This window comes from Corylus avellana, chromosome ca2 (genome assembly GCF_901000735.1).
Source record: "Corylus avellana chromosome ca2, CavTom2PMs-1.0".
NCBI lineage: Eukaryota > Viridiplantae > Streptophyta > Magnoliopsida > Fagales > Betulaceae > Corylus > Corylus avellana.
The window spans coordinates 24,400,944-24,419,237 of record NC_081542.1 but is presented as its reverse complement, the minus strand read 5'-3'; the positions used below and the strand labels follow the sequence as shown (position 1 = coordinate 24,419,237).

Sequence of the window (18,294 nt, the reverse complement as noted above, 5' to 3'; positions counted from 1 at the left end):
TGTAGCTCTTTCCACTATAGAGGCGGAGTATGTGGCCGTGACAGAAGCTGGAAAGGAGATGCTTTGGCTACATGGTTTTTTGGATGAGTTGGGAAAGAAGAATGAGAAGGGTGTTCTACACAGTGATAGTCAGAGTGCCATTTTTCTTGCGAAGAACCCAGCGTATCATTCAAGAACAAAGCATATACAGTTGAGGTATCACTTCATTCGATCTCTTCTTGAAAGTGAACAATTGCTACTTGAGAAGATTCGTGGAACTGAGAATCCGGCAGACATGCTGACAAAAGGAGTGACTATTGAGAAACTGAAGCTGTGCGCAGCTTCAGTTGGTCTTCGAGCTTGAAGATAGGCGGAGGAGACATCCGGAGGAGATTCACTTTGTTGCAACTTGATGGGATTCAAGTCAAGTGGGAGATTGTTGGAGTTTTGTGACTTTCACCATAAAGTTGGTGGGACCCAGCATCATTAAAAGAGGATCCTTTTGGCTCACGTTTTGTATTCCTAGTTGCTCTTGGAATTGGTTTTCCTTTTAGAGCATGACTTGGACTTGAAGTCCTTCTACAATTTGGAATTGGAGGAGCCTTGCTTAGCCAACTTTTATGTCCTATATAAAGGGGTGTCCACAGCACATAAACATATAGAGAAAAACAAAGTAATATTTGCTTTGTGTTTTGGTGAGCCAACAATAGAGAGAAAAAGTGAGAGCAAGAAAGAGAGTGTTTTCTTTTCCCCTTTTGTTATTATTCTCCTTTGGGCAAAGTGAGAATTGGGTGTATTTGGGGCTTTGGGTTTGAGTGGTTTTCTCACCCTGTTACTCTCTTGTACTCATCTTTTGATAGTGAATTTTCTCTGGGTCGTCTCCGCCAGTGGATGTAGGCTTGTTAAGCCGAACCACTTAAATCTTTGTGTCGTGTGTGATTGCTTATCTTTATTATTCCGCATTCTTTTTATTTTTCGCATCTCACAAGTCTTGGGAAATAGGATTAATTTCCTAACAAACGGCTGCCTTTTGAGGAAGGTGGTTTTCAAAAGCTTAAAAAGCTCACACTAAAACATTGAACAGATTAAAGATGGTGGAAATAGAAAGAGGATCACTGCCTGTTCTTGAGCAACCAGAGATTGGGCCATGTCCACAAATGAAGGAGGTACCATCTGGAATCCAGCACCTGAAAAGCTTAAAGATTGTCGACTTTTATGAAATGCAGAGAGAATTTGTGCTACATTTCCAGCCAAATAGAGGCAAAGATTATTGGAAAGTCAAGAAGGTGACTACTATCTGTTTCAGCTATAGGATTAAGGAGAACGATATCAAATATACAAGATAGGTGAGTCAGACTTGTTGGAGCGTCTGCAAGTGTGCGTGATGCAGGAATATGACAGAGTAGAGGCTACAACCACATTGTAGTTCATTGCATTTATGATTCTGCAAGGTCTACGAATCGACAATTATCTACCATCTGATTATTCCACCTTCATCATATGTTAGTAGTATTAGGATTATTTACGCTCCTTTATGAATAAGCAGGTAGCTGTATAAGCTGTAAGCATATCTCAATTGAATGAAGAGTTATAATTTTTAAACTATGTGCTTCAGTGAGATGCTTGCTTTTGTTCAAGATGAGATTTCTATGCTTGAGCTGTTTTTGATTTATTTTTTTTTCCCTTGTTTTTGTGTTCCATGCTGAGATGGCATTCTTTTACTAAGAAGGTACAAAGAACTTAGTTTTTGACTGTATTTATAGAAGTTATTTTATAAAAGGTACAGAAAAATACATAGTACAAATCTTCCAAATCTCAAAGGAGTTGCAAATATTAATTGATTGCGTGTATCCTGGTTCAATTTTCTTGTGAGCTGATTAGTCTAAGAGTAATCCGGATGTTCTCACTGCACACTGCATCTAGACTTCTCTACTGAGAGGTATTAAGAAATAATGGTCAATAGGGGATGAGTTTCCAAGGAGAATTACTTATTGGAAAGAAATTTCCTCCTCCAGCCAACGTACTCTCTAAGGCATCATACGAATATGAAAAGAAAACTGGTTAGAGTCAACAGAAGATCGAGCAAATCAGGAGCCTATATAATAATACTCTTATCTGTGGTTAAGATAGCATCATATCACCGTATAGTTATGTAAAGCCAAGACTCCCTGTTTTTTGTCTGTAACCTTTCCATACTTTTAACTGAAATTGAAGCTAATCTTTCCATCGTTTGGGCTACCACACAAGTTAAAAACTGAAGCCATCTTATGAAAAGTTAAAAGGCAAGTTGATCCTCTAAATTCCAATATTGCAGACTGCATATGATAATATCTAACCTAACCTTTGCATATTTGCATCTATATTACGTCGAAAACCACCGTCCAAAAAGTTAAAATAAGCTTGTACTCTAGATTTCAATGTTGACTGCATCGAAAAATACTTCACCTATGTTGTTAAATTTAGGGCTCGTTTGGCTTACGAATTGAGTATTCCATTAGGAAAATGAATAGCTATTTCCAGAAATAGAGGAAAGTGGAATGGAATAGCTATTTCTATCCTTAGTTTGGTAACAACATATGTAGTCTAATTGGAGTTAACCAAAATTACCAAAAACCCTACACTTCTTTTTTTTTTTTTAAATAAAAAAACAAAACTTATTTACATAAAATAAAAAAATAATAATAATAAAAAAGAAAAAAAAAAAAAGAAAAAAAAAGGAAAACGTTGAATTGCAGGGGTGGCCGGCCGGCAACCCCATTGGAGTGGCCGTATTTCCTTTGATCGCACTTGTATTTCCATCACAATCAATCGCATCATCCTCCATTTTCACATGAACAGCGTTAACCTTATTCACATTCTCAATTCTTTCAAAGGCATTAGCCCATCGTTCACCGACATTGTGGCATCTTCCTCCAACTTCGAAACCCTAATCTCCAACATCATTCAAATTTGAGAGTCTTTTGGTGGGTGTGGGATTTTGAAATCTGCTTTTGCCTACTCTCTTGAAGATTCTCTGTTTTGGTGAGTTTGGGTTTTGAAATCGGCTTTTTACTATGCCGAAAGAGGCAAAAATGGGTTCAGGGTCTACACTTGTGTGTGCATTGGACAGCGACGATGATGACACCTCCACGGACTGGAGCATTTCGGAGCTGATTTCAACGTTCATAATCGCGTACCGGTCGAAGCGAAACTGGTAGCCAGAGAAACGAGACTGAAGAGAGAAATCGAGGATACGAAGAAAGAGATCAATGAGCCTCGGCCACCCCCAAATCCACCGGGCGTGGTTGCGCCACCCCCGGGTACCTCGGGGGTCCACCCCAAGGTGCTCTAGGGGTGGTGCGACCACCTCCAGGTCATTATAGGGGTGGCCGGCCACTCCCTGCAATTCAACATTTTTCTTTTTTTTTTTTAATAAAAAACAAATTTTAGGGTTAAAATAAAATAAAAAATAATAAGATGATTTTTTAGAAAATCTATTCTTTCTGCTAATTTTTTAGTGTATTGAAATAACTATCTCTAGGAATAGACCTTTATCAAATAAAAGAATGACTATTCTATAAGAATAATTATTTCATTTTAAGGGTTTATTCCGCAAATTAAACGGGCCCTTAGAATATTAATTTGCTTCTATATTGCATTCAAAACCATCATAAAAAAAGTTAAGAAAAGTAAATCCTCTAAACTTCAATTCAAACTCCATATAAAAATTATCTTACCTATATTGTTCACCTTTGCATATTTGCTTTTATATTGTTAAAACAAGCAGTCTTCTAAATTCCAATAATTATGACATCCGAAAATATTCTACCTAAATTATTAAACTTAAATTAAATAAAGTTTGTCCTATTTTTGACATGACGTGAACTTAACACTCAAACATCAATTGCCCACCATGCCATGCCATGGCCAACTCTCCAACGATCTCGGCCGGACAGTGGCGGAGAGACAGGGGGCGACCCAGGGGTGGGCGCCCCCGGTAAAAAAAAAAAAAAAAAAAATTATTAAGTAATTTTAAGTTAAAAGTTGGAGGGTGCCCCTGCTAAAAAATTTCAGCCCCTGTAAAATATTTTTACAGTCCTAAAAAAAAAAAAAAAAAAAAAAAAAAAAAACTAGTCTCAACACTCCAGTGTCCACGGCAATACACTAAACAAAAGAAAAAAAAAAAATTAATCTTACCCTAAATCCCTAACCCCTCTTCCAGACTCCAAACTGTCTTGCGGCTCAAGCGTGGACTGTGCAGGCTGTGCAGCACTCCGTCTCCCATCGCCATCGACCTTGAATTACTTAGCCGCACCACCGGCATTTTCACGCCACGGCCGCCCACGGTGATAGCCCATCTGACTAATTTTCGTTTTTTGTTTTCTTTGATTGATTTTCATGAACTTTGTTTGGTTTTAGTTTATGGGTTTTGTTGGTTTAACTCATTTGTCTAACATGGTGATTCGGTTTTTGGTGGTTCACTGGTTCAGAACTCAGAAGGGAAACAGAGAAAGAAAGTTTGATTGTGTGTGTGTGACAGTGTGAGAGTGGTGAGAAACAGAGGCATAAGGGATTGGTACTAGTGCCGACTGTGCCACAGTGCCGTAGTGGGGAGAGATATTTCTGAGATGGGAACTTGGGAAGGCTATTTGTGATCACTCTTGAAGCCATCAAATACCCATTAGAGACAAAACTTGAATTGGGCTCCACACTCCACTTTTGACTGACTTTGTGAGTAATGAATATTTGAGATCTCCTTGGTTGCTTAACTTGCTTTATGTTTATAAATATATTTGATTCCTAGTTCCTAGAGACACGAGATACATGAATAATTAAAGCATCAAAATTTTTTTTTTTTTTTTTTGTGCTACTCTCTTGTAATAGTGCTAGTGCTTACATGGTAACTGATATATCAATTTAGCATATATTTATGAAGTCAGATAAATATGCTTTTTGTGATACATATATTGTGATATTTTTTTTTTTTTTTTGATTGTACTTACCATATTATAATAAAAATATAATATATAAAGAGAAAAAAAAAAAATTATCATTATAACTTGTTGACGTCCCCGGTAGAATGAATTCTTGGATCCGCCATTGCGGCCGGAGCCACATAGTTGGGCACATAGGTCAAGGTCACTGTCTCCTTTAATCAGTAGTGGAAAAAGATCACCGTCTCCTTTACGATCAGTGGTGGAAAGGTTAACGCGTGGTTATGCGATGGCTTTTGACTCTTTTTGTTTTGTTTTTTCTTTGTGAAGGACTCACGTTGTCTCTGCCACCACAAAGCCCAAACCAAACCGAAGCTTGACCTTCTTACTTAGCCGACCATTTTTATCTTGTTTGCCGGTCAACTGAATAATTAATATTGGACCAGACTTTTGGTTGGTCGAAGGAAAAGTGGAGCTACAGTGTTATTTGCTGTTGAAGAATATGATAATACAGCTTAATAGTCTCTTTGCCCTCTTCCAAATCTCAAATCTGTTGCGTGTATCCTGGTTCAAGTGACTTTTGAAGAATATGATAGACTACAAAAATACAGTGTAACACAGAACATTCATATTTGCCTCAACAAATTAGCCTTTTGGCTATTTTAACTAGCAATGTAAAAAAAAAATGTTTCACGTCCAGTTCAATTTTAACTAAATTAAGGATTTCTTGAACGGCTATAATGCTCAGCATATTAATAATAAAAGTAATTTTGCTCTCTCTCTTCCTTGGGAATAAGAAAAGTAGATAAATAAATAATATTTTAAATAGAAAAGTGAAAGTGAATGGTGAAATATTGAGCCGGATGTAGGTGATTTGAAAATATGGATAGCTAAAATAGAAAAATGTGTTTTTTTTCTTAGCTAAATTTTAACTAAATATTTGTTGAGCCGGAAGTGATTGCTCTTAAGAGGAAGGAAGGAAGAAACCTCTCCCAACTTTTTTTTTGAATAAAATAGTGATGAGTCCGTTGATGTTCAGGCTCTACAACAGTTCTTATTTGTCTTCTTTCTATATATGCTTTTAGTGATCTACAAGGTGAAATTTTTTCAATTTTTTTTGTTTTTTATTCGATTTCCTTTAGTCGTTCTAAAGGTTTGTTTACACGAAACCTTAAGAGTAGCATCCTTAAATTTTCAACCTATCTTTTGTTTTTTATTTGCTTATTCTCTAGGAGCAAATCATTGACTAATGGTGAAAGAAATATCAAGCATACAGAAGAAATATTGTCACTGATGGTATAGACATCGAAGGATATTGTAATTGGGAATGCACTTGTAGCAGAGATGGAAAAACAAAGAAATCACTTTTTATTTGAGAAAGTTGTGATGTACTGGCCGGCATCGGCCAAAGACATGATTTGCCGGAATATGCTACAGATCTGGAAATTGATTGGAAAGGTGACATTCAAAGAATTAAGCAAAGCATAGATTAAATTTTACGCTCTAAAAAATCTCAAAGAGTTGCGTGTATTCTGGTTCAATTGACTTGTGTGCTGATTAGTCAAGAGCAAGAAATGGTCAAGTGGGAATGAGTTTAATTTCCAAGGAGAATTCCTTAATTGGACAGAAATTTCCTGAGTGGACTAAATTTCTCCAACCCACTCTCTAAGGCATCATACGAATATGGAAAAAGGAAACTAGTTGCATGAGCCACCAGGAGGCCAGTAAATCAGAAGCCTATATGATAATACTCACATGACCACCATATAGTTTTGTAAAGCCAAGACCCCCTTTTTGTGTCTCTAACTTTTTCAAACTTTTAACTGAAACTGAAGCTAATTTCTCCAACGTTTGGGCTACCACACAAGTTAAAAACAGCAGCCATCTCACCACCAGCAAGCTACCTTCCTCTGGCAACATTTTTGTCAAACTCAATGCAGCCTTACCCAACGTAATTCAAGGTAAAAGCTTCAAATTCCTCTAGTTTCTGCAACGTTCTTTTGAGCATAGATTTTTTTTTTTTTTTGGGTGTCTTGAGCGTGACTCTTCTTTTTGGGCATTCTTTTCTTTTGCTTTAAAGATTGGATTTTTATGTGGGTTTTCTGTTTTTGGTTTGTGGGTAATCTTGTTTTCGTTGGGTTTGCTTAAGAGGGGAAGATTTAGATTGTGGGTGTTTGAGTTTATGAGAAGTAGTTGGAAGAAGGAAATATGAATGACATAATATTGGTGAATAAAGAACGAAAAATAGTTGAATAAAATGGTCAAAGTGATTCTTACAATAGGGGGAAGTGATACTTCTCTGGTCTTCGTAGAACTAAATGGAGTAGGATTTTCTGATGTTTCTTTGTTGCAGAATCTGCTGCAAGATTATTTCTTCTATTTGAACGCTTAACTCTTGACGCAGGCTAGCTAAGAAGTAGGTTTGACAATATGGTTGTCTTCGCCTTAGAATTGGTATGCCTGTCAAAAAGCAGTGACCAAATGTGTGACCGCTGAAACATGGTCATGTAGTTTATAGGGGTTTGATGGGCATGTATGAAATGCTGGGTCTCGTACTGATGAACTATATGATGGTTATGGGATGAGAAATACAGAACTTATCGTTAATTGTAAACAAATAAACATTATTTATGTTGAAAAACGCTTTGCCGACTCCAAAAACTTGTTTATCACAATTTATGCGGAATTAATATTATGAAGTAATAAACAATTCAATTACAAAAAATATATAAAGCAATAAAGAGACAGACACAGATATTTTGGTTACGAAGATAAAACCTTTTAGAAACCGATCTAAAAGTAAAACCTCTCCGGGGAAGCCAAACCCAGGAAATCACTATCAAAAGATTATCCAGAGATTACAGACACTAGGAATACTTACAACCCTTTGCAAGACCTTGGCTCTGTAAGATCGACAAGCCTACAACTCGTCTCCTTGCACACAATCTTCTTTAACGTGATTCTCCTTTACCGGACTTTTCCGATAGACTTCTCAACCATAGATTTATTAAACAAATAACTAAAACTCTAAGAGATTCAATTTAACGCTCACCACATATGATGTCTCTTAACATAGTCTCCGACGAACTCTCTGGGAGCAAAAATCCGTACATCTCTCTTATATAATAATGTATATATACCCCAGACAAAACCTTAGACCTAACCCACTTAAAATCACGTTTTTGGGCCTAAAACTTACGAGGTGTTCGGACAGGTTAATGGGTTGTCTGGACACGGCCTTGCAGAGCAAAAATGGAGTTTCTGGAAATGCGGTCCGGACTCGAGGAAGGCCTACCGGGACCGGGTGAAACAGCATTCTGAAAATGCTGTCTAGCCTTGATCAACAGCTCCGATCGATGGGTGTTTGTGGTGCGATTGAGTTGAAATTTTGCAGGGACGTTCATAAGACATGAATCTACCTTATGAACGGTGAAGATTGGATTCTGAGCATTCTATATCAGTGTTTGAGCTTATGAACAGTAGCTTCTACATTTTGGAACTGAATTAAGTCAACATAAGAACTAACAAACTCCCCCTTTGGCAATTCAGTGACAAAACCAAAATGTCGAGCCAATCCCATCATCTCCCCATATTTACTCCACCTTTTTGTCACAGAATGACAAAAGGTCTTCATGTTTCCTGAAATACTTCACAAAATACATCAAGGCATGTGTCGAATAGGAAGACATAAATAAAACTCATGATAAAAAAATAACGTAAAATACACGATCATAAAGAAACATTATCAAAACTCCCCCTCAATGTATGACTCAATTAACAACAAGAAACTGGAAGTGCAAAAGATGTTTCTCCCCCTCAAAAGTCAAATGAACACACATGATATACACATCAATGACTCATGTATTACACAATGAATATTCCAAACATGCTCCAAATATGCAAAATATACATGAGATTATAAATGGCAAGAAACTCATATTGCTTAACCCAAGCCAAGAAAATGTTTCATTCCACCCATGCTTGTGTGGTATGTGTGTAAGCCATCCAAAGAGAAAAAATTTCAACTTACAAAATGAAGAGAAAGTTTCACCACCATGAGGTTTTGACAAGTATATCAAATCAAAAGTCAAACGTTATCATACTAGGGTCAAGCCACTCTCATCCTATACATTTTTCTTTGTAAAACATTTTGCACAAGTTTGAACATAGTGAAATAAATTCCTTTTGGAATATGATCTTTTGATTTTATTTGTTTCACTATCTTGTTTATTTTTCTCTTTCAGAAAGTGTCCTTAAACTTTTGGTGCTTATCACAAAAGAGAAAGCAAGAATTTTTAAGCCCTAGGTTCAACTAGCATATGGTCAATTTGAAGAATATGACTAGTCAAAAACCTCATATTGTTACCTAACAGATCTTACAAATAAAGTGAAACAAAACCTTAATTTAAGCTTAAATGTGTACAAGAGATAAAGCATAGGCAAAATGTACCACATAAGATCAGGCTTTAGGTAACCACAAAAACAAGTCCATTGACACAAATTTTCATCTCATGCATATTAAGAACATTTCAAGACGCAAGGAATTAAATCCATAAAAAGCAACATGAGAAATTAATGGACTATCTAGGTGCATAAGACAAAAGAAAGAAAATGAAACAATCAAAGTAATATATTTTTGTTTTTTTGAAATTTTTCACAAAAGAAATGCACACGAAAGAAAACAAATGCAAAACAAACAAAAATGCAATGCATAACCAAACAACATGCTTGAATTGAGATTACAACAGGCAAGACATGAATGTCCTTTAGCATTAAACTTTCATCACATCTTATAGGTCTCACTACAAAATAATGATTTGGTTTAATAACTACTTCTAGGTCTTCACAAGACATTACACATTCCTGAACATTTGATTAGCAAGTAGACAAAAATCTTGGTGGTCCACACACAACATCTCATTTATAAGCTTTTCAAAGATCATGATATATGAATTTCTTGAAAAATCCTTTATGAATTTGCCTCAAAACAAGAATCTCAAAACAACCATGTATACACTCTTCATACAAAAAGTGTAACAACAAAAACAATGCAATGCATAAACAATAAAGCAAAAAAAAAAAAAAAAATGCAAAGCAAAGAAAAATAACACGCTCTAGGATATTCAAAAATAAGCAAAACAATTAATCCTAGGCATGTTATTGACTCACCTAACTTTAGGTGAGATCATTACCACTCCCCCTCAATAGGTGAATGGTATAATCCTTCATAACCCAAACCTTCTTGAAAGAAGGTGTAGAGACGTGAACATTTTCAATCTTACTTAATCTAGACAAACCTCCCATCATCATTGTACATAACCCCAAAGGCTCTTTCCTAGAAACAGAATTTTTCTTTTTATGCATATGAGGTTTCAATTTAAAATGGTTGAGTCGAATGTGACCAACTTTTCAACAATGATGACAAGTAGGGATAAACCTTTTAGGAGGTAAATTCCTAGGAGGATGGACGACTCTATACTTGGGGTAAGATACACAAGGTTCAATATAAATTTTCTTAACTTTCTTACCTTGTGAGGTCAAGGTAGCTGCTGTTTTTCTTTTAAACAAAGAGTCTTCTACTTTTTCTGATTTAACAAATATTATCTCGGAAGTAGAATCATTGTTAGAAGACAAAGCAACATGACAATCAAAACTTAACTCAGATTTATTACAATTAGAGTTCTGAGTATGCAACATATTCTCAAGGGAATTGCTAGAGAATTTTTCCAATTGAGTTTCTGACTCTTTTAATTTATTTTCTAAAAAATCAACTTTAGAACCTAAAACAAGATTTTCATATTTTAAAGAATCAATGAAAACATGTGATTCAGACAATTTAGTAGCCATAGATTCTTTCACATGTTTAAGATCTTAAAAATCCTCCAAACAATTTGTGTATTGATGTCTCAAAAGAGTGAATTTTTCCAACAAATTGTTGAAGGAGTTTATAAGATCATATTCCCCTTGAGAAGTATTCATAGCAAACAGGAGTCAATAGATCTCACTCAGGAATTTAATCCAAACAGAGTGAACCCGCTCTGATACCAATTGAAAAACGCTATGCTGACTCCAAAAACTTGTTTATCATAATTTATGCGGAATTAATACTATGAAGTAATAAACAATTCAATCCCCCAAAATATATAAAGCAATAAAGAGGCAGACACAGATATTTTGGTTACGAAGAAGAAAACTTTTAGAAACCGATCTAAAAGTAAAACCTCTCCAGGGTAGCCAAACTTAGGAAATCACTATCAAAAGATTATCCAGAGATTACAGACACTAGGAACACTTACAACCCTTTGTAAGACCTTGGCTCTATAACATCGACAAACCTACAACTTGTCTCCTTGCTCACAATCTTCTTCAATGTGATTCTCCTTTACCGGACTCTTCCGATAGATTTCTCAACCGTAGATTTATCAAAAGAATAACTAAAACTCTAAGAGATTCAATTTAACGCTCACCACATATGATCTCTCTTAGCACAGCCTCCGATGAACTCTCTGGGGCAAAAATTCGTACATCTCTCTTCTATAATGATGTATATATACCCCCGACAAAACCCTAGATCTAACCCACTTAAAATCACATTTTTGAGCCTAAAACTTACGAGGTGTTCGGACAAGTTAATGGGATGTCCGGACATGGCCTTGCGGAGCAAAAATGAAGTTTCTAGAAATGCGGTCCGGACTCGGGGAAGGCTTGTCCGGACCTGGTGAAACAGCATTCTGGAAATGCTGTCCAGCCTTGATCAACAGCTCTGATCGATTGGCGTTTGTGGTCCGATTGAGCTGAAATTTTGCAGGGACGTTCATAACACATGAATCTACATTATGAATGGTAGAGATTGGATTCTGAGCATTCTATATCAGTGTTTGAGCCTGTGAACAGTAGCATCTACATTTTGGAACTCAATTAAGCCAACACGAACTAACATATGTGAATTTATCTAAGACATTATTAGTAGGTTAGCAGAAGAAATTGAGGTACTTATCAAGAATTCAGAGTGGTCATTATTGGCTTGTGTGCTTTTGTTAGGGGTGGTAAAGGATAGGGAAGCATGCATTTGACAACTATGTATGTGCAGTAATGGGGTGTTTGTAAGAATTTGGAGGAAATTCCAATGCTGTCATGTCTTAGTTTGAAATAATTCTACAAGTCACTCTTGTATTCTTCAAAAAATGAGGTAGTTTTTAAATTTATAATTTAATCAAAATTCAATAGTGATCAATCACAAGCACAATTTTGGTTTTAGAAGTCACATTAATCTTGAAATGAGACAAGATGAACTTCTAGTGTTACTCCTTAGTTTAAGGCCTGCCAAGTTTAGTTTGTTTGTAGAAATGAGGTTGAGGCTTTATGAATTAGGGTGTATTTATTGTTATGTTATTATTGTTACTCATAGTATTGGTTTTTCTTATTTTAAATTTAGTTTATTAGAATAAATAGTAGTTTTTCAAGCTTCTATCAGCTGTTATAAATAGTTTTGGGCACAAGTAAGTTATTACAACTTTTGGAAGGCAACTTGGTTTGGTAGCAAGCGAGGTATGTTGCTTAGCTAATGGAATTTGAAAAATATCATTTTACTTGTTTAAATGCGATTCTTGAACCATGTTCATGAAAGTAAAATTATTTTTATATTGCTGGACATTTTCTTTTACTTGTTCGTAGAGAAAATTCCATGATCTTGGTAAATGCATTAGTTTATATTACTTATGGTTGTGGGGAATGATTGACATTTTCTAATCCTATTATCTATGCTTCTTACACGGCATTAGCCCCCATTCTTAATTTGTTTGTTTGTTTTTATTTCTTATTTTTTTTAATTTCAGAATTAGCAGGAGGTTCCTCAAGTTGAGATACTTAGTTACCTGATTATTGGAGTCTAGTTAGATGTAGAGGTTTCAATAAGTATGTCGTTGTATTTGTTAGAGTTGGAGTTTGTAGTTTATAAGTACATTGGACCCAAACTATGCTGCAGGGAGAATATATGTTAGAGAAGAATTGGGATTTTTGAGTTATTGTGTTAGGTAGTTATGGCGTACTTTAACTAGAAAATTTATTTTGTTATTAAGTTTTGTGGCATTATTAATAGATCTCTAATTGACGTTTTCTTCAGTAATTTGGTAGTGCAAATAGTTGGTTCTTAGATGAAATAGAATTGTAAGAAAATGTTTCAGTTAGGTTTAATATAAGTTCTTAGTATAAATAGTCTTTGTTATTCAATACTCTTTACCTTTGAACATTTCCGTTTGTCTTCCTCAATTTGCTTAGTTTTCAGATTTTTTTTTCTTTCTCTCATTTTAGCTTGGTGTTTCTCTTCCATAATTCTTTTGTATCTAAGTTACGCTTACACTTTTTAATGATATTTTGATTTCTTATAAAAAAAAAAAACAAAAACAAAAACAGTTCTTAGTCAGTGTCATGTCCTGCTATGCGCTTGGGATGTGTCAGTTAGCCCAAATTCTTTTCTAACAATGACAATTTCATTCACTAGGTGAAAATCAGAGAGGGAACCATGACCGAAACTGTTGTGATCCTTGTCATTGACAAGCTGGTTCAGCTAATCGTTCATGAATCAAAACTGCTAAAGGGAGTCCATCAAGAAGTTGTGGACATTAGAGATGAATTGGAGAGCATCCAATGTTTCCTCAAAGATGCAAATAAAGGAAACCTGCAAGACGGCGTCAAGATGTGGGTGAAACAAGTGAGAGAAGCAGCCTACCATATAGAAGACGTAATAGATGAATATGTTCTTCAAGTGGCACAACATCGTCATCAGCAAAGTCTTATTGGTTTTCTCCACAAAATTGGCCACATACTCACAAAACTAAAACCACGTCATGACATAGCTACCAAGATTCACGATATCAAAATATCAGTCCGTGAAATCAAAGAAAGAAGCGAAAGATATGGTTTTCGTTTCATAGAGCAAGGATCATGTAGCAGTGAATCCAATGTTACATGGCATGACCCTAGAGTGGGTTCACTTTTCATTGAGGAAGATGAAGTTGTGGGGATTGAGGCTACGAGGGATGAACTTGTAAGCTGGTTGGTGGGGGAAGCATCTAAACGCTCTGTGATGTCAGTGGTAGGCATGGGCGGAATTGGTAAAACAACTCTTGCTAAGAAAGTATATGAGAATGAATTTGTGAAAGGACATTTTAACTGTCATGTTTGGATCACAGTGTCTCAGTCATACAACATCCAGAAGATACTCATGTCCATGATAAAGCAAGTCTACCATGAAAATGAAATGACTCCATGGAAAATAGACATGATAGACGAGATCACACTAATTAGCCAGCTGAGGAAATATTTACAGCAAAAGAGGTATGTTGTGATTTTTGATGATGTTTGGAAGACAGAGTTTTGGGAAATTGTAAAGCATGCTTTACCATGCAATGATAGAGGAAGCAGGATTATTATCACAACACGCAGTGATCTCATTGGTGTATCTTGTAAAGAATCTTTATTCGATCAAATCCACAAGCTACAACCTCTATCTCAAGACAAGGCTTGGGAATTGTTTTGTAGAAAGGCATTCCAGTCCGAGCTTCAAAGGTGTTGTCCCAAAGAGTTGGTGAAACTGTCGATGGACATTTTCAAAAAATGTGAAGGCTTGCCACTTGCAATTGTTGCCATAGGTGGTCTTTTGTCAACAAAGGAAAAGGTGCCATTAGAATGGAAAAAGTTGCATGATAGCCTTAGTTCTGAGCTAGAATGTAATCCACACCTTACAAGTGTAACAAAAATTCTCTCTCTTAGTTATCATGATCTTCCGTGCTACCTAAAGTCTTGCTACTTGTACTTCGGCATTTTTCCAGAGGACTACTCAATCACAGGTGCAAGATTACGTCAACTATGGGCAGCTGAGGGCTTTATAAAAGGAAAGAAGGGAAAATCATTGGAAGATGTGGCAGAAGAATACTTGAAGGAGCTCATCCACAGAAACTTGGTTCAAGTTTCATTTGGGGAGCTTGATAATGAGATGCATAGAAAGTATATAATCCATGATCTGCTGCGTGAAACCATCCTATCGAAGGCTGGAGAGTTGAATTTATCTCAAGTTCTGGAAGCAGGTGATACCACTTCCCATGGTATAAGTCGGTGCCTATCCATCCACGATGCCAGAGAAGATGTTTTTGAGAGAAGTGAGTACTCTCGGGTTCGTTCTGTTTTTCTCTTCAACATTAATGAAATGCCCAATTCTTTCATAGTTAAATTGTTCAAAAAGTTCAAGCTTTTGAAAGTGTTAGATTTTGAAGATGCTCCTATTGATTATCTTCCTCAAGAAGTGGGTAGTTTATTCCATTTGAAGTACTTAAGTTTGAGGAGAACAAAAGTGAAGATACTTCCAAAGTCAGTGGGTATGCTATATAATCTGCTGACACTAAATGTCATGGAAACCGCGGTGCGTGAGCTACCAATTGAAATATTTAGGCTTTATAAGCTGAGACAGATTTTAGCTCATTCTCATGACTTAGAAATTGAAAGAAGCTTTTATTCAGTTCGAGGAGTAAAAGTACCTGAAAGGCTTCGATGTTTAAAGGACTTGGAGGCCCTATTAATTATTGAGGTAAATCATCATGGGGTTGTTTTATTTGAAGAGCTCAATAAGTTGAGTCAGTTGAGGACGTTAGGTATTTCAAATATGACTGCAGAATTTGGGAGGGCTCTTTGTACCTCCATTCAAAATATGGTACACCTTAGATATTTGCTTGTTTTCTCAATTAACGAAGATGAGATTATAGACTTACAATCAATTTCATCCCCACCTCCATTTCTAGAGCATATCTCTCTATGGGGTCGATTGAAGAAGTTGCCCAATTGGATTCCAGAACTTCAAAATCTACTCACACTAGTCTTATATTTCTCATCATTAGAGGAAGATCCACTACCCTGTGTCCAAGCTTTGCCTAATCTAATTAACCTTACCCTCAGTCATGTGTATGATGGGGAGCAGCTGCATTTTGATGAAGGCGGTTTTCGAAAATTGAAGAAGCTCACACTTAGAGAGTTGAAAACATTAAAGATGGTGGAAATAGACAGAGGATCACTGCCCAATCTTGAGCAACTAGAGATTGGACCATGCCCTCAGATGAAAGAGTTACCCATTGGAATCCAACACTTGAAAAGTCTAAAGATTCTTGACTTCTATGAAATGCATGAAGAATTTGTGCTGCGTATGCAGCCAGATGGAGGCGAAGATTATTGGAAAGTTAAGAAGGTAACTACTATCCGTCTCAGGTATAGGATTAAAGGAGAAAGATATCAAATATATCAACTCGGTGACTCAGACTTGTTGGAGCATTTGCAAAGGTGAGTCTTGGAGGATCAAACTGCGATGCGGTTGAGTGATAAACAAGGTATGCGCCTCTAGGCCATAGGATTTCCATGACTTTTTTTAAGTTATGCTATATGTAATGATAACATTCTTTACATTATGTGGCTGTATAAGGCAGACTTGCATTGGCCGGTCAGGTCCAACCTAAGCTACAGTTTGAAATGTAACCACAACCTTTTACTTTTACACTTCAAATTGTGTTCCTTGTTTTTTTGTGCTTATTTATTTGATATTTTCCATCTCTATCTGGGACCATAAAAATTTTGTGGAATTTTGAGCCAAAAAGCAGAAGCATCCGTCAATTCTTCAAAAGAAAAAAAGAAAATTAAGAGTATCTATTTCTCATTAAGAAGAATAACTATTCAGCATGAATAGTTCCCGCGAATAATAAAGTAACCAAATGAATGAACTAACTAATTTATTTTAAGCTATAATCTGCGTACAACCAAGGCTTCAATGAGTAGAAAGAATTCAATTTTCAACCTACACAGCTAGGTCAAACATGAGGTATACCATTATACAATTCCTGCAAAAGCTAAATAAGCTAAATGAGAAAAGAATGTTAGAATTTCATGTACGGTGGGATATTATTTTAAATAAGAATGGTAAAAGTGATTAGTATCACACTAGTGATAATAAGTTTAGAACTGTCTCAATATGCTAATCTATGTTGTCACACCATGTTATTGACAATAAGACTCACTATGGACTAGTACAATTTTATTTTTTCTTTTTTTATTTATTTTATTTTATATATATTTGAACCAGGATACACGCAAGTACGCAACCAAGAAGGATACTTTCATTGAGTTAAAGGATAGAATTTTGGCTAAGGTTTCTAGTTGGAAAGCCAGACTTTTATCCCAGGAAGCCAAGACTACTCTTGTGAATTCTGTGGCTAATGTTATTCCTTCTTATATTACGCCTCTTTTTCTCTTGCCCAAGTCCCTTTGCTCCACACTGGGTTCTTAGGTTAATCAACATAGGGAACTGGAAGTAGACACCCATACCCTAGGCCTCATGTGTTTGTCGATTTCCATAGATTTATGCTTTCTTAAAAAAAACCTTAGTAGACACCCATGTTAAATTCTTTAAGAAATAAAAAAATTAGAGTAGACACTCATACCCAATTTGTTGCTTAGGGAAATCAATAGCTTAAGGAATAGACACCCATACTTTTAGGTTGGCAAACATTAAGTATTCATAATATGATTGGATCATTGGCATATTGTTATATTATCAAGTATGATTAGTGGTGGATATCAATGTCCTACATTTTATTATTATCAACTCAAAATCAATCTTTGTTTTGTTTTACTTACAGAATTTATTTTAAGAAAAATTTAGCAATCCTCGTGGGAATAATCTCGTACTTGTACCATATACTACAATATTGATCTTGTGCACTTGTGAGTTAAACGTTCAATTATTTGCCTATTAATTTATATAGATATTTGCACAACACTCCCTCCCCGGTCAGGTTCTTTTAAAGGAAATTTTGATGTTGCAGTTAAAGGCAATTGGGCAGTAGTAGCAGCTATGATCATGGATTGCTCAGGAAATATTGTTCTTGCTGCTACTCAAAAACTCCATTCTTCGGATGTCCTCTTGGGTGGAGCTGCAGTTGCTCTTCTTGCCACTCATTTGGCTTCTACTTCAGGTTTCAGGTGTTTTGATTTAGAAAGGGATGTGCTTCTTGTGATTCTTGCTGTGAATCAGCCTCATCTATTTTCTTCTTGGTAGTTTGCCGCTATTGTATCTGACATTGCTCTTAACCTATCCTCCTTTCAAAGATGGAATGCTTTCAAAGTGTCTAAATGTGCTAATTTCTATGCACACAGTTTAGTTAAATGGGCCGCTACCTACCTTGTGTTTGGTAGCATTCCCTTAAGTTCTCCCATTCTCTCTTCCTTACGAATCAAGAGTGGGAAAGATCCTCCCTTGTAGCCCTTTTCCACATTTCAATTAAAAAAAAAAAAAAAGTTTAAAACTGTCTCAACATGCTAATGTATGTTGTAACACCATGTTATTCACTTCTAAGAGTCACTATGG

The 18,294-nt window shown here is 36.0% G+C and overlaps 1 protein-coding gene across 1 annotated transcript; it reads left to right on the top strand.

Annotated features, from left to right (window-relative positions):
* The first annotated feature begins 1,070 nt into the window (after positions 1–1,070).
* Positions 1,071–17,985, top strand: LOC132169394 (disease resistance protein RPM1-like). The gene is made up of 4 exons (XM_059580431.1): positions 1,071–1,265; positions 13,393–16,125; positions 17,011–17,206; positions 17,693–17,985. The coding sequence occupies exons 1-4, from the start codon at positions 1,071–1,073 to the stop codon at positions 17,983–17,985; spliced, it is 3,417 nt and encodes a 1,138-aa protein (XP_059436414.1).
* Positions 17,986–18,294: the final 309 nt, after the last annotated feature.